Raw genomic sequence first — 21217 nt, forward strand, 5'->3', positions numbered from 1 at the left:
TTGTCAATTCAGTAATCAATAATCAAACTAGAAGCTTCATCGATCACCATAAGAAAATTTTTATTAGAAAAAAGTGAATGAGACATCAATGAAAATCATATAAGAAACCAAGTTTAGGACTTGATAATTCTACGACATTAAGAAAGTTGAGAAATACTTAAAAATAAGGATCCTAGTGTCATAGAGAATATAATGGTGCTCCTGTTAAAGTTACAAAGTTGGTATATAAAAAATAATATTAATAATACTAATTAAAGTGCGGGCGGTTTTTGCGGGTTGCGATTTTAACCCTCGACCCGCCCGCAACCCGCAAATTTGTCATATTTCAAACCGCATCCACCCGCATTATGTTTGCGAAACCGCCCATTTATATGCGGGTTGGGCGGTTTGAGCGGTTCGGATAAACCGTTGCCCACCCCTACTAATGATTTATTTTTATCAAAAAGTCAATCATATTCTTTATAATGAATTATTATTATGGGTAAAAAAAAATAATTTAAAGTTTTCTGTTAACAAGTCAAACACCAATGGAGGAAATTTACCACATATATATATATTTTTTTATGTTTCTATATTTTAATATACAATGCCACATTATAATAATAATTTTTTTTCTTCTAGTGATATCTTCATAGTTATAGTGGAATTTGGACTTCGACAATTTCATTATAAAAACAAATTTTCTAAAATTGTTTTGTAATGTGTATATATGTAAAAGAAAAAAAAAAATTTAATGTGTGATCATGGTTTCCATCAAAGTTTACTCCAGTTAGATTAGTTTAATTTCAACATATAAGTAATTCAATTTCAAGTTCAAAAATTTAGAACTGATCAAAGATTAGTTTGATTTTGGATTTGAGTGTAACAAGAACCAACTCCCTTTTTGGCTCACTTAGCCTTGTTGAAACAAATTGTTTATGTGCTGGTGTTCTATTTTGAGGGAGTAACTCATGAACCAAAATATGGGGAGAGAGAATTTTTATGAGAAAATAAGAGAAATAACCCCTTTGTTCCACCACCAACCACCTCCCACCAGTGGCAATTACATTTGACAGCCAATAATCAGTATTATTGTCAACTCATGAACCAAAATATGGAGAGAGAATTTTGATGAGAAAATAAGAGAAACCCTTTTGGTATCGCCAACCACCTCTTATCAGTGACAATCATATTTGGTGGTCAATAATCACTTTTGATCACCATCTCTAATTGTCTACAACCACCTTCCATTGGCCATCTGTTTCACGTATTTTTAAAATAAGTTTTTAAAACATGTTATTGTAACAAACATTAGAGGTGCTCATAGGTTAGGTTTAGGCGGATTGCATGTCATACACCACCCAACCAATTGGGGTTCGGGTTGAGAAAATCAGATTTATGGTTTCAAAATCGACCGAGTGAGTTGGGCAGATTGGCCAAAGGATACGGATCAGGTTAGTAGATTGAAGAAATCTTAATTTTACAAAAAAAAAAAAAAAAAAATTCTAATTTTTTAAACTGAACAATGAGGAGTAAAAGTTTTGCTTTTCTAATATGTGAAAAGAATACCTTTGAAGTTTCAATACTTTATTTATGCACATATACAAATGTTTATAAGAATTCCTAATTCCATATGGTCAAGTCAGATTTCGCGAATTGAAATTTATATATCTGCTATTCGATTGAAACTTGACTTCTTTAAAATTGTTAGATTTGCATTTGTTCGCTCGCTATATTAAAATTGCTCATTTGTGATAAGGTTGGACAGATTGATTAGATGTTTTCAAACACACTTATTCGTTATTTTTTGATTTACCACAAATGAATCTAAAATATTTTTAATATTTTTCTTATAAACTAAAATCAGTAAATGTAAACTTTACCAAACACACTTAAGTAAACAAAATGTGAAACTTTAATTTTCAAAGGGCAATTTTCACTCGGATGTGGATTATTCCTGACATCTGAAAATCGCCATATAACCTCCACGTGATTTGTGGATCAAAGTGCACCGTCTACTTTCCCATCCAAATTAAAAGGCTATGAAGTTCACACACCCATAAAAAGAATAAACTATAGTTTAAAACCGAAATACTTTTTACATATCTTTAAATTTATAAAAATTTGCCATTCTTCCTCCTCTGTCTACCATTTTTCCTGCTCACTATTTCTACTCCATTTTCTCTCTCTTCTGTTAGAAAAGTAATTTTCATTTAATTATAATAATAATTATAATATATATACATATATATATACATATATATATAGCTATCATGGGTTAGAAGTTAGGAGAGAACAACAACAGAGAGCAGTGGTGGTGGAATCAATGTTCACAGATTTATTGATGAATTCGTATTTGAATTGATATCAATGTTCACAAATTTGTTTGTAGTATTTGTGTGTTGATTTAATTGTTTTGCTTGATTCATTTTGCCATTCTTCTTCCTCCTCTCTATACTCTCTCTCTATTCCCTCACTCTAACCCACTGTACTGCGTCAATTTCCGAGGCTTTTCCCAAACTAAGCCCTTTTTGCATGGTATTTCCCAAACTAGGTCACCTTTTGACGGATTTTTCAAACTAAGCTAAAGCGCTATTACAAATCGCGCTTTTACTGTTAGGAGGCCAAAATTTGATGAATAGTGAAATCGCTATTCAAAATCGCGATTTTAATTAAAAAAACGCTATTTCAAATCGCGCTTTTAATATAAAAAAATTTTGTGAAAAAAACGCTATTTAAAATCGCACTTTCACTGTGTATATAATTTTTTTTTTTTTTTTTTTTTAGAAAACGCGAATTCAAATCGCGTTTTTACTGTTGAGCCCACCCACACTCTGACACACACACACCAATGGGGGCACCCACAACACTCAAGTATCATTGAAATAATATAATTTTTATATATAATAATAATTTATAATAATCAATTATATAATTTTTATAATTTTCATAAATATAAATCATTTTTAGGTTATGAATAGTTTGATTTATAATACGTATGTAAAGATAAAAAATTTTATAATCAAAAATAATTTTTATAATTTTTATAATCAAAAATAATTTATAATACGTATGTATTATAAAATTTGTTGTAATAATTTATAATACGTATGTATTTAAATCTTTACATTTTTTATTTAAATTTTTTTACAGTAAACTCATCTTCACATTTTATAATACGTATGTATTATTCAAAAATAATTTATAAAAATTTATAATTAATACGTATGTAAATAATTTAATACGTATCTTCACATTTACATTTACAGTAAACTCATCTTCACATTTACATACGTATGGTTTAAGGGTAAATTTTTTGATAAATGACTTAAATAATAAATCAAACCATCCATAACCTAAATTTTTTTACCTTTGCATACGTGTGGTTTAAATAATTTATAAAAATTATTGTCATACGTATGTAAAAATCGATTATAAAAATTACAAAAATTATTTATAAATTGATTATAAATTATTTAAAAATTATTATCAAAAATTATTTATAAATTGCAATTTTTAAACCATACGTATGGCTTGGTATAGGCGCGGGTTCAATCCACGCCAACTCCTATTTTTTTTTTTTTTTCACTCACTCTATACTTTATATATTTATTATATAATTTTTTTATCAAAAAAAAGTAAAACAATTGTTTGGTTAACTAAAATTTTTTTCTATAAAATACAATTTTTTTCAAAATGTCAACATAATTGTTTAAAAAGTATTCAGTATATTTGGTTTGAGTTTTTTGGATTTACTTATTTGAAAACTGAGTTTTTTTATTTTCGTTTTTTTTTTATTTTTATTTTAAACATTTTTTTTTTACTTTTTTAGATGCACCTTAGTTATTTCTATCTAAAAAGTAAAAAATTTTAGTACTGATAAATAATTTTTGATAATAATTTTTAAATAATTTATAAATAATTTTTGTAATTTTTATAATCGATTTTTACATACGTATGGCAATAATTTTTATAAATTATTTAAACCATACGTATGTAAGTGTAAAAAAATTTAGGTTATGGATGGTTTGATTTATCATTTAAGTCATTTATCAAAAAATTTACCCTTAAACCATACGTATGTAAATGTGAAGATGGGTTTACTGTAAATGTAAATGTGAAGATACGTATTAAATTATTTATATACGTATTAATTATAAATTTTTATAATTATTTTTTAATAATACATACGTATTATAAAATGTGAAGATGGGTTTATTGTAAAAAAATCTAAATAAAAAATGTAAAGATTTAAATAATACATACGTATTATAAATTATTTTTGATTATAAAAATTGTAAAAATTATTTTTGATTATAAAATTTTTTATCCTTGCATACGTATTATAAATCAAACCATTCATAACCTAAAAATAATTTATATTTACGAAAATTATAAAAATTATATAATTAATTATTATAAATTATTATTATATATAAAAATTATATTATTTCAATGATGCTTGAGTGTTGTGGGTGCCCCATTGATGTGTGTGTGTCAGAGTGTGGGTTGGCTTTGGTTTGTGGCTCAACAGTAGAAACGCGATTTGAATTCGCGTTTTCTAAAAAAAAAAAAAAAAATTATATACACAGTGAAAGCGCGATTTTAAATAACGTTCTTTTCACAAATTTTTTTTATGTTAAAAGCGGGATTTGAAACAGCGCTTTCTTAATTAAAATCGCGATTTTGAATAGCGATTTCACTATTCATCAAATTTTGGCCTCCTAACAGTAAAAGCGCGATTTGTAATAGCGCTTTAGCTTAGTTTAGGAAATCCGTCAAAAGGTGACCTAGTTTGGGAAATACCATGCAAAAAGGGCTTAGTTTGGGAAAAGCCTCTCAATTTCCTCTTCCCCTAGTTTTTCTCTCACCAAACCCACTTCCACACTCACTTTTTGGTATGTAAGAAAAATCGAAAAAATCAATCAAATCAGTTATATTTGGTCTGTGTTTTTAACAAGAATCGGTCTGTGTAGTTTTTAAATTTGATTTTTTTGAATTTTCGGTTCGATATCAGTTTAAGCACCTTATGCACCGATCTAAATCGAAACCGACCGCTTCAACATATATTGTATTTATAATATATATATATATATATATAAAATGATATTAATAAGTATAATAAATTATTAACCTTAATTAATTAACCTTATCATCTTTATAACCTAAGTTTGTAAACTCTTATTATATATAATTTTGACTCTAACTCATTATTCTTAAAACCTTAGTATTTTTAAACTTTTTTATTTATTTTTATTTTTGTTAATTTAGAAATTGAAAAGTATATATTAAATAGATGGATTGGATATGTTTGAAATGGTAGACAAATAACTAATTTAATATTTTTATATAGATTAATGATTATATTTAAAAGTGGCTCAAGTTTGAAAAATCCTAAACCGATTAAACCGCACTAAACCAAACCGTTTCAATTGGTTTGGTTCGGTTCGGTACGGTTTGATGGGATAAACGATCTGTATCGGTGTTCAAAATAATAAAACCGACATTATCAATTCAGTATAATTTTTTACTTAAATATCGAGCATACTGAACCGAACCGAACCGATTGCTTCCTTACCCACCTTAACACTGCCACACACCGACTGCAACCAATTTTAAATTGATGGGCACCATAAATTTAGGTCAATCTCAGCACAAAATTCTCTGTCCAAAATTCTTTGTCCAAATATGATTATATAAACAACCTAAAAAATTCTTCTTTTGTAACAGTTATATACATATATATAGCGATCCCGGTTTCCCTTTTTCTTTAACTGTTGTACCCGGACTTAGGTTCCGTGGAGTTGGTTGTTGTTTGTGCCTTGTTTACATCCTTTAATCCTTTTATTGAGTCTCAGGTTGGTTGAGCTTAGGAACCAAGTCTAGTTACCCAGATTTTGGCTTGTACGCTCGAGCGGGGGTTTGGGCGCTCGAGCGGGGAATACACCCATCCAGTATGTCCTGTATAGTGTTGGACGCTCGAGCGGGGGATTGGCCGCTCGAGCGGGAGGTTGTGAGTGACGCTCGAGCAGGGAGTTGGGTGCTCAAGCAGGGACCTGTCTGCAAAAAAAACTTCTGGGAGTGTGCATTCGCCGCTCGAGCGGGAGTTTGGTCGCTCGAGCAGGAGTCTGTGAGTGGCGCTCGAGCGGGGCAACTGTTATAAAAATCTGAGATCCAACTTTCTGGATCATTTTTCATCTCCCGTTTGATTCTAAAACCCTAGAACCGACTTCTCTCTCTCTCTACTCACCTTCTCTTAGGTTTGATCTATTTAGAGTGTGTTTCTACCCCAGATCCTTTATTAAAAAGATAGAGTGAGTCGAGGGCTTCCATTTAATCTGAACGTTTGGTGGTTTTGAGCACTTTGGAATTTAGGTCTTCATCTCCGTCTTCTCCATTCGGGTTATTTTCTTCGAGGTAGGGATTTCCTACTCCATTTTATAAGTTTTGTTCTAAGTTTTGGTATTTTGATATGTTGGGAGTACTTTGGTAATTTTGGGAAAACCCTAGTTGTATTAATAAATTAATTTGTATAATTAATTTAAGGAAATTGGGGCATTTGGTTAAATTCATGAAATTGAGGAATTCATTGATTAAATGGTGTAGTTGGATAATTTAAATTACTCGCCTATTCAATTGTTGATATATTTATTTCCAGTCTAGAAATAACTGTTTTGGGCTATCGGTGGAGAATAGTCGTGTTTGTTGTAGACATTGCATGTGGATTAGGGAAAATTGAAACTAATCAATTTGTTTAAGTCGTAAATTTAGACTATTGAATTAATACAGAAAATACATGTATTGATTGAGCATTGCATATGCATATTGTTTGGGAGGAGATAGGGGATGGACTCCATTAGCATCACTGTTATGTGTGCTTATTATATTGAAGTGTTTTTACATGTTATTGATACAGCACTACAATGTGTATTAAACGGGAAGTATGAAGTGTTTTGATATGAACCTGAGTCTCATCTGTGTTGTTGACATTGGAAGTAATGGGATATTGGAAGTAATGTGAATATGATATATAGTTCACTGTTGTAAGTTTGGCCAGGTTCTGAGCCATATTGATAATAATGGGAATTGAAACATGTCATTGACATTAGTGTCATGAGACTGTATTAAGTTATAACTGATTATCTTGGTTAACCATCTATTGAATGCTATAGCTTTATTCAATGCTTATATTTGGTTTAGTATTTTTCTACTGGGCTGTGCCTCACCCTTTACGGGAACATCATTTTCAGGTTCAGGTGATAAGCTACCTCAAAGGACTTAGCTTGGGAGGATTTGGCTTTTGGAGTTTGAAGACTATCTTTAGTTAATTGTTTTTATTTGTTAGTACATGTAAACATTCAAGCCTAGGGCTTTACTTGTATTTGAGTTAAAACTCATGTTTTTGTGTCCAAGTGTTGGCTTGGAATGATGTTAGCCCGTAGGGCATTGAATTTGATGTTACATGGAATGCTTTTATTTAGTAATACTCTGATGAATGAATTAATGAATTGTTTTATTTAAATATTGCATGTCAATGATATTTATATAATGGGTTTATTTTGATGGCATGATAACATATATATATATATATATATAGTATATGAAGAGTTTATTCACAAAACACATTAGGTGATCAAATCATTCAATTAATGAGAAGAGAATTGATAAAAGACATTTATATATATACAAATTGTTAAACTTGGGCAATCAATATATCAGGTAATGATTTATGTTTGTATCTTTATGTATATAAATATACATATATAGTTTATATATATTTGTAGGTTTAATTTAAAGAGAAAATATCAAAAAGATGAGAGTATAATGGTTAATTTACATATTTTGTTAATAAAAGTTAACGTGCATATTAATTTACAAATCACGTGAAGGTTATGTAGTGATTTTTAAATGTAAAATCCGCACCCAACTCAAAATATTGGATAAAATTTTACCCATTTTCAAATTTTCATTTATTTGCAGTGACATGGCAAGATTATATTGCATTGATGATGTGGAGTGGAACATTGGTACCACCTTAAGATTAACGATTTGATTCTTAATTACGAAACATATAAGTAATTATTAAAAAAATAATATAATACGTTACTTTATAAACTTTATATGTCAATTCTATTAATAGAAAAAAATAATATATAATAAAGTAATTTTTTGTGATGCTTTCATTTTTAATTAAAAATCTATTATTATTCTTATAAATTTTACAAATATACATTATTTTAGATATATTTTTTTATTGAGTTAATTATACTCTTCACCCTTGTAATTTGACCAAAATTTTAATTTAGTTTTTATAATTTTAATTTGAATAATTTAATCTTTACACTTTAACTCTAGTTTCAATTTGACCATTCTGTCTAAATTTTTGTTAATTTTGTTTATGTGTACACTTTAGAAAATTGAAAAGTATTCTAAAATTGTTAATTTTAATCGTTAATTTAGATGAACAAGGCAAATTAAAATTAGATTTAAAGTGTAGAGATCAAATTGTTACGTGAAATTATCAAAAAAAAGATTATTTTAATCATTAAACTCAATATAGATATATATAAAATATTTAAAATACCTTCTTTTTTTTTTAATTGAGTTCAATGACTAAAATATATATTTTTTTTGGATCAATTTTATTTAATAAAAATAGACAAATTAATTTAGATTGAAAATAAATTAAAATTTAATATTTAACTTGACAAAATTAAAAGTCTAAGGTTTAATTTGTTACAAAAGTCAAATCTTATTTTTTTTAATTTATAATTTTCCCTAATTTTTTTTTGATGATTTTGTAATTAAGACCTCATTTGGAGATTAAGGGGTTGTTTAGAAGGATCTAAATAAGTACATTGTTTAATATTTTATAAAAAGATATAAAAAAAAAATAGAAAAATGATATGAGCTGAATAAATATATTTATTTAATTTATGCTGACTAAATATTTTAATCAAAAAATAAAATAATCACTGTAGATTATCACAGCACCATCATTATTTCGTTACATATATTTTTTTTTAAAATAAAAAACTAAATAAAATTACTGTGGTTCCTTGCCTAAGTTGTGAAATCAAGTAATTTGTCTTTGGCTATGGAAGGAGGTGGAGGTGGGACGTTGTCGGAGTTATACCAGAGCTCGAAGAGGTTGCTATTGAGAACTAGGGACAGCCTCGAGAGGCTCGAGCGCCTCGAGTTCTCCTCCTCATCCAATGGCGCCGCGGTGGACTCCCCGGAACTCTCTTTCGCAATCAAGCGTGACATCTCTCAGATCCAATCCCTCTGCACCGAGATGGACCGCCTCTGGCGTTCCGTCTCTGCCAAATCCCAGCGCGATCTCTGGAAAAGGTTGCAATTCTCTCCCTCTCTCGAAATCAACATTTTTTATTTGATCTGTATGTTATTTGTTTGATTAATTTGCGTTTTGATTGTTTTTCTATTCCTAGGGTTTGAAATTAGTCTTGTATTGATGATATTCAGTAGGAAATGTTTTTGCAATTAATCTCAATTTTTTTTTTTTAAACTGATTTGTAATTTGGTTTCTCCGTCTCATGAATTTTAGGAACTGTGTAATTCTGTTGTATGTGTTTGTATGTACTAGAGGGTTATCACATGTCATGCGAGTGAGATGAAGCTTTGAAGAATAAACAAACAAAATATTGATAGCATAATTAGTATTAGATAAGAATATATCTAAATTATATAGGTTCGCCAACCCTAAGATTTTTTTTGAAAATCTAATACTCGCCTCCCTAAGATATTTTTATGTTTGTAACCGAAAATCCGTAGTTATGCATGTGAAGAAAATCATTTAGAGCGAACATTTGAAAAACAAGAGGCTGCTAAAACTACTTCCATCAACTTGGATCTTCATTTTCAAGTTGTAATCTTCACACGCTACCTACGTGTATTTCTTTCTCTCTACCTCTCTATTATTGTTTTTGTTCTTTTTTGTTTAAGTTCTACCCCGTCTCTTCTTATTCTTCTTTCATTTCAATTTTTTCTTGTTTCGGTTCTCTCTTCAACTCGATCTTTATTTTTGGTTACCTCTTCATTTTCTCAATGCTTCTTTGAAAATTTCTTCTTTTGCATCCTTTCTTCCTCTTTCTTAATGCTATTTCAGATCTTAAGAATAGTTGCAAGTCTTTCAAAATTGAAGATATTTGCGAACTTATAAATAAATTTTTATCCCAATGACTTCACAAAGTAAGAAAATTGGATTTAAAATTTCAATTGCAAAACTATGTGATTAATATCCTTAAACATCCCCAATTTTAAAAGTTGTCAACAATTCACATCGATCTATACATGAATTGTTAATCAAATTATGGAACGTAAGATTATGATAATAGATATTTGTTTGGATAAGGGTAAACTTGTCATTCTAGATGGATGACGTCATACATTTCCATCAATGTAATTGATGGGTCATTAATGGAGGGGCAGTTCCCATGTATTGTCGGAAAGACTGAGGAGTTTTTAGTGTAATTTCAGAAATCATAGGGGAGCGTTATGTAATTGTTAGAAATCTCATGGCAGATCTGTATAATTATCCCAAGATAATATGATGTCAATGATGATGATCAATTTTATGTGCTTTCTATTTGGTATGATCTTTATTACTGCTGGGTTTGTTCACTACATTTTCTGAGTGTTACGTGTTCATTATGGGCGCCTTTTGGAGATGGTGGCTAGACTGTAGGATTATTTGTTTTCATTATTGCTTGACTTGTTTATTCATACTTGTAGTTATTCATCCTTTCATATGCAATAAATTTGGTGGTGCCACTCTTTGGATTCTTTGGATAGTTGATGGAATTTGATTTTGTTCGTTTCTCTCGTAGCTTTTGACGAGTCAAAAATCCATTCCTCGATGTAGAGCCACTATAGTACATAAACCATTCACAAAATGATCATGATGTGGAGTTAAACTTAAAAAAAAATTTACTTGCTTATATGGAGGATTTGAATATGCAATCTTCAAGTCATGGGCTTGATGAGTCGACCAATTTCTCTACCTGTTGACTTGATTGGATTCCCCCATGTGTTGTAGTTTGGGTCTCGGGTGTGGAACACCCTTCCATGCCACATAATCCAATTGAATGGTTTCGTTTTTTACTCCAATCTTTACGCAATTGATTGGATTATATAGATACCCCTTCAACAAGTATAGGTCATCGATACTATTAAGGGCATTTGGAACCTTCTTCTTTCTACATGATGCAATCAATTTTACCTTTTTATTGGGAAAAGGCTTGCCATCTAGAAAGATAGAAAGGAAAAGCGAAAGAATTGTATTTTGAATCTTTGATATGCAAGAGCTCCACTAAAAATGTAAATCAACACGACACACGTATACTAGATGTATAGCAAAAAAGGGTCGAGCCTAGTGTACAAGGCTCTCGCTTACAACAAAGTTTGAGAGAGGTAACAGGTAGGTAGTCTTCCCTCGATTTATTTGGGAGAGGTATGGGTAGGTAGCCGTCCCTCCATTTGTTTGTGGAGGGGCTGATTCCCATTACACAAACCGACACCATACTGCTGGGATATACAACTGACTGAAAGACACAAGGCTTAAGAATATAAAAAAACAAATTGGAGTAGCTCTTTTAGGGAATTGGGTCCAAAACCAACTTTTTCTGTACGCAAGAAACCGGAGAAATTGCATACATAATCCCACTTCTACACAGCTGCAGATTCTGGAAAAGAATCTTGCCAAACATGATTCACCAAGGCCCTATCAATCCTACTCTTTTTATCCCCCAAACACCACTCCTACTAGACCATGTAAACCAAAATCCTTTGGCAGTCAAATCATCAACTTCAATTGTATCTAAACAAGCATTAATCTCAGCAGCAGCCCTGCTATCAAACCCTTCGGAAGCAAATTTCTCATTACCCAATAAAATCTAAGAAACAGTGTTCGCCCTAGGATGTAGCTCCCTCAATCCAGACCAAAGCAGCCTCCTATCAGAAGTAGAATTCATACCATAAACCATAGAAACCACAAATACCTTCAAGGAAGTGGCATGCTCAACCTTGGAAGTAATGTGTTGCATAGAAGAGGAGAGCAAAGTGACATTAATCAACAGAGAATTTGAAGTAAAAATAACCCTAGCCACAACACCAAGCCCAATATTATGAAGGTAATCCCAATTGGAAGGCAAACAAGACCTACAAGTAATCTCCAAATTCTCCAACCTAACCTTAATTTCAACAAGACCCATTAGAGACAATTATGATCATGAATGAGCTTCCTAACGTCAAGCTGCTTAACGGGATCATTAAGACCCCTAATATTCCAAGAATCGATCATTAAGAACCCTAAAGGTTTCTGTAAAATCTAAACCTGCTTCTTGTTGACTGCCATTGGCTACTGATCTTGCCTTGTACCTGGATGTAGAGCCATCTGAATGCTTCTTAACTTTAAAATCCAATGACAAGGAATAACATTGCCTTGATACGGAGGTGGTACTAAAGTCCAAGTACCTTGTTTGATTAAAGCAGCAAACTCTTCTTGCATGGCAGAAATCCAAACCTGAGACCTAGATGCTTTGTGAAAAGGCTTGGGTTCAGTGGTTGGAAGAGAGGTAATAGAATGGAAGGAGACAGAAACCTTAGACTTGATGATGCCACGTTTAGACCTGGTCATCATGAGATGAGCAGAAATAGGAGGAATAGATGGAGGTGAATTCGAAATACACACAGGAGAGGAAGAGGAAACAACTGCAGAAGGAATATTAGACTGAAAAGTAGCAGTAGGAGAAGGAATAGTAGGCACGATATGTTGGAGAGAAGGATCACAAAGAGCTAAAGGAACAACAAAAGATTGAGAAATAGGAAAAGATTGAGAAAGAGGTGAAGATGGAGGAATAGATGAAGATTGGGAGATAAGTTCAGAGTAGGGAAAATCATGTTCTAAAAATTTGACATGTTGAGACACACAAACTTTATGTAGAAGGATCATAGCATCTATAACCTTTGGTAGTAGAACAATAACCAAAAAAAACACAGGGTTTAGACTTAGGAATGAGTTTATGAGAAGCATAAGGCTTAAGCCAAGGAAAACAACACCACCGAAAGGGCTTGAGAAAAGAATAATCGGGTGATTTCTGAAAAAGAAGATGAAATGGAACCTGAAAATTATTGGTAGAACAAGGGAGTCTATTAACAAGATATACAGCAGTCAGCAAAGCTTCCAACCAAAATTTGACAGGAAGAGTAGCATGATCTAAAAGAGTGATAGTTTTCTCAATCAAGTGTCTATGTTTGCGCTCAGCAGTACCATTTTGTTCAGGAGTATCGGGACATGAAGTTTGGTGAATAATACCAAAATGAGCAAACAAATGAGAAAGACAAGTGTTGACAAACTCTCCCCCGTTATCAGACCTGAAGGTCTTAATGAGTGCACCAGACTGAGTGTAAACAAAGGATTTAAAATCAGTAACAATACGTGAAACTTCAAACTTATAATGCATAGGAAAAAAACCAAACAAACTTGGTATAGTCATCCATTATTAAGAGATAGTATTTTCATCCGCTAAAAGATTCAATAGCAGCAGGTACCCAAACATCCATATGCACTACTTCAAAAGGAGCAGAAGTAGAAGAATCAGAGGAAAGAAAAGGAAGCTTATGACTTTTAGCCTTAATATAACTGTAACAATCAAAATGAAATGATGAAATAGGCAAATGATACTGATTGACTAAAGACTGAAGCAAACCAGAACTTGGATGGCCAAGTTTTTGATGCCAGAGAAATGCATTTTGAGCTGCAGTATGCAAGACAGTAGGTGAAGCAGAGTTAAAACAAGTATGAAGGGGATACAGACCCTTGTGGCAAGGACCCTGAAGAAGAACCTGGTTGGTGTGAATATCCTGAATGAGAAATCCAGATGAGTCAGAAATGAGCCGACAGTGATTATCAGTAGCAAACTGATAGACAGAAAGCAAGTTATGAGAAATAGAAGGAACATGAAGCATTTGAGAGAGAAGAGAATTACCAGAAGGTGTGGGAAGGAGACCCTGACCAGAATGAGAGATAGGAAGACTGGAACCATTGCCAACAAGGATGCCATCAGTGCCCTCATAAGGCAACTGCACAGAAAGTTTAGACAAGTCATTAGTAACATGACTAGTAGCATCACTATCTAAATACCAAGTAGGATCCATTGGTGGTGAAGTGAACTGAGTAACATTGACCTGAGGAGGAGCATAATGTCTGTATGAAGGAGTATTGGAAAAAATGGATGATTGAGGCTGATAAACCGAGGCAGAAGATGGACTTGGACTGAACTGAGATGGGATGGAAACTGGAGAATAACTCAGATTCAGTCTGTGGAAACAATTTGCTGCAATATGATTAGTTCTGCCACAAATCTGACAAGACACCTTTTGACCTCCTGAAAACCAATTCCCTTGTGGACTAAAATTGGATAACAAGAGGAGGCCAATTTCCTAGTCTTGAACCCGTCTTTGTTCTTCTTAAATGCTCTTCCTCCTCCACCAGAGAAATGAAATTGTGAGACGAGGCCAGGCTGAAATTGATTCTGGTAAGACTGATTTTGATTTGAAGGAAATTGAGACTGATTTGGATTCTGATGAGACAGCAGCTGAGAAGAACTAGAAGAATTCTGATTATGAGTAGAAAGTAACACTGAAGTATGATCAAGTGGTGACTTAGACACAATCTGATCCTTATTAATGTGCATTTCCTCATCACCAAGAAGTGAAGCTAGCTCTTCAAAACGTATAGGCTCACTCGTGCCCTAATGGCAGTTTTGAGGGAATTAAACTCTGATGGTAAACCATTCAGAGCAATGAAAACTAGATTCTCTTCATCAACAGTACAATCAGCTACAGCAAGCTTCTGAGAATATTCTTTAAGAGAATCTATATACACATCTATTGTGGTACTTTTACAGAGATCAAATAGCTTCCGCTTAAGATCATGTTTGCGAGATCTAGACAAAGAAATAAATCGAGCCTCAAGTGTTTGCCAAACAAGATGAGTACTGGGCAGTCCCAAAACATGAGGTAACACAGATAAAGAGATTGTAGCAGTCACACAAGACAACAGATGACCATCAATCAATTTCCACATCAGAAAATCAGATTTGGAACACGATTTATAGTTGAATCAACAATCTCAGATTCAGGACATGAAATTGAACCATCTAGATATCCAAAATAACCACTTGGCTTAAGAGCATTTTGAATCCGCGATCTCCAAAGAATATAAGTAGTTGAATCTAGCTTGATTGTGACGAAGAAGTGAAAATTCGAAATAAGAAACACTAAATTTGCAGGTATGGTTACCACAGTGGAAGCCATTGATGATGAACTTGAAGATGAAGTTGAAAACGAAGTCTGCATTTGTGTGATGAATCTCTTCAATTCTTCGAATTATTGATTAGATCCAGGATCAAGATCTTTTTGATACAGGTCACAGGTTGCTGTGATACCATAAAGAAATAGAAGACCCAGGCACAATCAAGAGAGAGAAGAAAGAGGAGAGAGAAAAAAATGTAAATCAGTTTATTATATTTCCTCAATCAATCCCCAATGTACAGATTATCATTTATTTATATGAATCTCAATCTTCTAACCGACTCTTCTCCAGTTCCACTATCTACAAGTTACACTATCTAATACAGTTGCAAAACTAATCTACTCACTTAGCCAGCTCTGCAGCCACTAACCTAACCCTTCTCCTTAACAAACCATTCCCAAATCATTTGTCGATTCAAACTCCACTAAATGAGCAGCATCCAACACAACAAACTGATTGCGAGCCAAATCACAAGCTCTAGTCCCACCATCAGAAGGCAACCCAACCTCACCATTAGCAGCCTTAGATGATTCAGCTTTGGTAACAAACATATCCTCAGTACCCGGATGATCAGAGACATCCAAAACAACAACCTTAGGTTTAACCACCCAAACTTTCTCCTTAACTGCAACTGTGTCAGCAGGCCTTTTTGGGCAGGAAACCTCACCATGCCCAAACACCAAACATGTAGCACAATTAGATGGCTTCCAAGGATACCTCACCCCAATCTCAATATGACCTCCATTACCCACCATTAAATCAGTAGACTGGGGCAATTTAGCATGAACATCAATCTCAACACAAATACTAGCAAAACTAATTCTAGTACGAGATTCAGTCATATTATCAGCATAAAGAGGCCTCCTCACAGCACTAGTTATATAACTCGGACTCTGCTCAGTCCAAAACTCCAAAGGAATGTTATAGAACTCAGCCCAAATAGGAATTTTTGATAGCTGATCCTTCTCTGAATTCAGCAAACGTTCCCACTTCTTAAGAATAAAGAGTTTACCCCCAAAGTGCCAAGGACCTGAAACAAAAAGAAGAAAAACCCCTTGTCACTAGAAAGTAGGTAAACCAACCCAAATTTAGCTCATATCCACAGCAGGAAATGACAGCCTCTTATCAAGGAAATAACCAACAGCACAATTTTTCCATTTTTGCAATCCATATGCTTCCACCTCAGGTGGAGGAACAACCCTAATTCGATCCTCAGACTCAACAGGGGAAAAAAAACTGCAAATTCATATGAGATGTGGCCACATTATCCTTCATTGACATTGCCTTCCAAGGAGAAGAAGCAATAGGATCTATTACCTGATCAAGAGGGACCTTCCAAGGAGAAGAAACAATAGAATCTGAAACCTTCACACGAGAATCAGAAGGATTACAACTAGAAGAAACCTTACCATTGGCCAAAGCTCTGGTAGCTGGAGGACCTCAGATGATAACATTTTGATCGATTTAGCACTAGGAACATCAGAATCAGCAACCCTAAGATGATCAGAGTTCGCCTTAGTTGCACCTTCCAGCACATCAAAGACATTGATACCAGACTGATGTTGAATATGAGAAGAAGCAGATCTCGACAATGGAGAATCAGATCGAGAAACACCACAAAGAGCATTCAAACTAGGAAAATCCAGAGCAGAAACACTATTAACAGCAAGCAGTGACATATTAGAGGAAGAAGAAACACAGAAAATTGAAATCAGTGAAGAAAATTGAAAAATCACTTTTCCTGCCAAAATCGCTTATCTGGGGACATTCTCTCTCTAAAAAGCACATACATATAAGTGGTGTGATTTTGCTGTTTCTTAATTGATAAATACATGAAAAGGCCCAATTTGCAAATGTATTTTGTCAACTTGCCGAACCTGCTAGTATGAAACCACTTCAAAACATTAACCATGACATTTGGCAGTTCTGCAGCACTTAATCTGCCAAGGGAGGGTTGGTTGGAGAAATTTATCCAATCTACTCTGTGCCCAACTGTGCACGACCATACCTTTCCCTTCATGGACTGATTTTACCTCTAACCTCACCTTCAAATATTTTAAACTCGTGTTTACATGCTTCTCTAACCACCACCAAAAGCATGACTGGTTAGTTCAAAATGAATTATATGGCATAATGGACTGACTGAATTCAAATGAGATGACTAGCACCCTATCCAAAAATTAACTTTTCTGCATTGTAAATGCATGCAAAGAAAGTGAAAGCATAAATTATTATGCTTTTCTTCACCTTAAATTGAAAGGTACAATTAGATGCAACCACTGCATGGGTTATTTTCATGCAAATGATGTCACCAAGCAAGTCTAGGCTTTAGGAGAGAAAAACCTAATAAAGTTACCTTTCACTTGCATGAATACACTAATTATAATTAGTTGGTTTCTTACGAAGTTATTTATTGTTTCCTTTGACAAGGATTTATAGTTCTTAGGAACTTGGCCTTATATTCTAACTGCTGTTACAATTTGATGGCTGTATACTGTTGCTCAATGCATTTATATTCTTTTGTTGACACAGGAAAGTTGAACAAGTTGCTGAAGAGGCTGACTCATTGAAAGAAAGTTTGGATAAGTACTTCTTACGGAATCAGAGACGGACACAAGAAGCTAGAGAGAGGGCTGAACTGCTTGAAAGAGCTGTGAGTGATATTTTATCTCTTTGATATATTTGGTTGTCAGTTTTTATCTGTTGGTCTTCACACATTATTAAACCTCACCATCTAATTTGTTTGCTATATGTTTCAGAATGGGGAATCATCTCATGTATTGAGAATTTTTGATGACGAAGCGCAAGCTATGCAATCTGCCCGTTCCTCAGCCAGAATGCTGGAAGAGTCTTATGCAACTGGAGTGGCCATTCTTTCCCAATATGCTGGCCAAAGGGAGCGTTTGAAGGTATCTGTAACAAAGCAATTGCTATACATGCACCACACTCGCACATATATTAATGAGTATCCGTTTTGATATTAATATCACAAGAACATCCAACTGTAGGGTCTGTATTTGTGTACTATTAATTGTCACAAAGAATCTAAAGGCTACAAACTCGCAAGAAGGTACTTCTTGGGATTGGAACCAACAATTTATCTTGTGGTTGAATGGCTGTTTGTACACCTCCTTTACAAGGTTGAAAGCATGGGGGTAGGGAACCAAGGTGTCCAATGAAAATTTCTTCTGAATGATTTCTACAGTTTTTAAGTCGAAAGCTAATAAAAACTTTTGCATTAAAATGCCGCGTAAATATGGTTTGCTAATTCGGAATGCATCCAGTTCTCCACGTGCATAGTTAGTAAATGAAAGTTGGATCAATTTTTGTTTTTCAAAGATTATATTCAGTCTGTTGTAATGATTCTAAATTGTGGAATGGAGGCTGAGTGCATAATTCTCAAAACAATTTTATTTTTTATTTTTTAGACAAGTTGATTCATAGCATAAATTCAATTTTGTGAAGCTAAACTAAAATTTTAAGTTCTGGAAGGGAGTTTTGAACTAGGAAAATGATGGCCCAATTCTGGAGGGTATTTTTATGCTTTATATTCTTTAGTTTTGCTGGTGCTCTTTTATAAGGCCCCGTTTGGGGACTTACTTTTTTAGCCAATTAGACAAAAAAGTTACTAAATTAGCCAAAAAGCCAACAACTCATACCAAAAAGTCAAAGATTCTCTTTTCTCTCTACTTTTTGCACATCTTTTCGTAATTAGTCAAAAAGTCATCCCAAACATACAAGTTTTTTTTATCTATCTTTTTAGCCAAATAGTCAAAAAGTTACTAAATTAGCCTGTTCCCAAACGAGGCCTAAGAGTGACTTGATCTGTAGAAGCTTGGTTTTGTTTTGAGTTTGTTCTGTTTGTTCTATTGCCTTGGAGCTATCAACTCTGAACCATGTTTGGGAAAGGATTTTTTTAGCTTTTTGGGCTAAAATCCACAAAAAAGACAAAATAGGCTAAAATAGCCAATAAGATAAAATGTCACATCAAACCTATAATCATTTCACTTTTTCTTTCACAAACATCACATCCAATTACAAAAAAATCTAACCCTCTTCCTAAACACAAATATTTTAGCCTTTTAAAATAGCTAACTTTCCAAACGAGGCCTTTATATCTAGCCTTTTACCCTAATATCCTTGTCACATTCTGGTAATGCTTCAAGCTCTTGATGCACTTTCGTGAAGCACTTTCTATGACATGTTCTCTTTACTGCTGGTGACTTTGTTGTCTTCCTCTGCTGCTGATTCAGGGTTATGTTAGATTATTTTTATCAAAAAGTCTATGCACACAGACAATAGCTGACAAAATGTTCAACAGCTATAGATGTGAACATTCGGGTCACATCTATGTCCCATTCTGTGCGAAATTCTTTCTGTGAGCATAGCATAGCTGTGTTTCTATTGCTACCTGTTTTCCTTCTCCTGTGTGCCTTGCTGTTATAGATGGTGAAGATGAATGGTATCCACTCCCTTTGTTTTTAGTTTAAGGCTGTGTTTGGATTCTTCACTTTTCCTTCCCTTTTTCTTTGAACAGTCTTACAAGTTTTTATAGAAATACATGCTGAAGAATGGCAGGAAGAGTTGGTTTTGTCCCGTGTTCTGCAGTGATGTTTCTGCGTTATGGCACTTGTTATTGCATTCAGTTCAGTGAATGAATTGGATGTTAAACACCTGACTAATGTAAACTTGTATTTTTGGGTGCAGGGAGCACAACGAAAGGCACTGGATGTACTCAACACAATCGGATTATCAAATTCTGTGTTAAGGGTGATTGAGAGGCGTCTTCGGGTTGATACATGGATCAAATTCGTCGGCATGGCTTTGACAATCATCATCATGATTGCCTTGTGGAGGTGGAAACAACAGTAGTAGTCCTTGTGATTCATGTCTGTTCTTTTTGAAAGGTTAATGAGGCTGTGAGATGCATTTTAATTGACAGGGATACCATACATAGCACATCATCCACTATGGGTGGTGGTGGATCTTATGATGACACATTCATAGACAACAACGGCTTGCATGGGGAGTTGATCCATAAGATAATTAATTGAGAGATATAATAATCAACTTTGTGAAATCAAAAGTGGTGTATACAGAAGCAATAGTTTCATACATGTTCATTTTCATTTACATTTACAATGCTAATGGTATTATTATTGTTTTTGTAATTTTGAGTTACAGTAAAAGGATTATAAAAATGCATATATCATTGTGTAAAATTGTAAATGGGCCAGGCTGAGTTGAGTTTTGCGATACTCGTGCTTGGCTCATTTGTTTATCGAGTTTGAAAATTCTGCTCAAGTGTAGTTCGAAAGTTCATTCGCTTGTTAACACTAATCAAGCTCTAGCTCGGATTGAAATTTGATAATTTATTATTATTGTTTATATTATTTAAATAAATAATAAATGAGCTTGATTTATTTGAACTTGAACTCAACTCATTTATTAAATGAACTAAGCCAAGCTCATGAATAGTTTCAATTTATTTACAATTTTAATTGTGTGCAATTGTTTTATACAATTTGTTTTATTGACAAATTTATTTGTAGTTTTTACTATTTTTCCAAGCAAAACAAAAGTTTGAATTTATTTTTACAATTATGTAAAGTGAACAGTTATGTTGATGTGACCACTTTTTTTGCTTTTTCAAAAATATTTACAACAATTGATAAGTATGAAAATTTGTCGTATGAAAATATCAACCTGACTTAGATATTTAAAACTCTTGAAACATATGCTGTTTTTATTCATCTTTTTTATTCATAAACTGCAAACTTTTGCACACATGATCATAAAATAAATATTAATTATAAAGTAAATATTTTATTAGATTATATGTACATTTCCTTTTTATGTGACATGTTTTTTATCTCACATAATTACAGTGAGTTTGAGCTTAAC

General features: G+C 33.1%; 1 protein-coding gene across 1 annotated transcript; it reads left to right on the forward strand.

Annotated features, from left to right (window-relative positions):
- The first annotated feature begins 8985 nt into the window (after nucleotides 1–8985).
- Nucleotides 8986–20535, forward strand: LOC114298141 (membrin-11). The gene is made up of 4 exons (XM_028242644.2): nucleotides 8986–9330; nucleotides 17846–17966; nucleotides 18073–18222; nucleotides 20021–20535. Exons 1-4 carry the CDS (start codon nucleotides 9077–9079, stop codon nucleotides 20183–20185), a joined length of 690 nt encoding a protein of 229 aa, XP_028098445.2. The 5' UTR covers nucleotides 8986–9076; the 3' UTR covers nucleotides 20186–20535.
- The last annotated feature ends 682 nt before the right edge of the window (nucleotides 20536–21217 follow it).

This window comes from Camellia sinensis, chromosome 4 (assembly GCF_055761805.1).
Source record: "Camellia sinensis isolate YWXY chromosome 4, ASM5576180v1, whole genome shotgun sequence".
Taxonomy (NCBI): domain Eukaryota; kingdom Viridiplantae; phylum Streptophyta; class Magnoliopsida; order Ericales; family Theaceae; genus Camellia; species Camellia sinensis.

What these genes read in the sequence shown, in the direction of transcription:
- LOC114298141 (XM_028242644.2), top strand. Translation starts at nt 9,077, where the DNA reads ATGGAAGGAGGTGGAGGTGGGACGTTGTCGGAGTTATACCAGAGCTCG. An exon ending in CAGCGCGATCTCTGGAAAAG is followed by an intron (nt 9,331 to 17,845) that starts GTTGCAATTCTC and finishes TTGTTGACACAG; the next exon opens with GAAAGTTGAACAAGTTGCTG. An exon ending in CTGAACTGCTTGAAAGAGCT is followed by an intron (nt 17,967 to 18,072) that starts GTGAGTGATATT and finishes TATATGTTTCAG; the next exon opens with AATGGGGAATCATCTCATGT.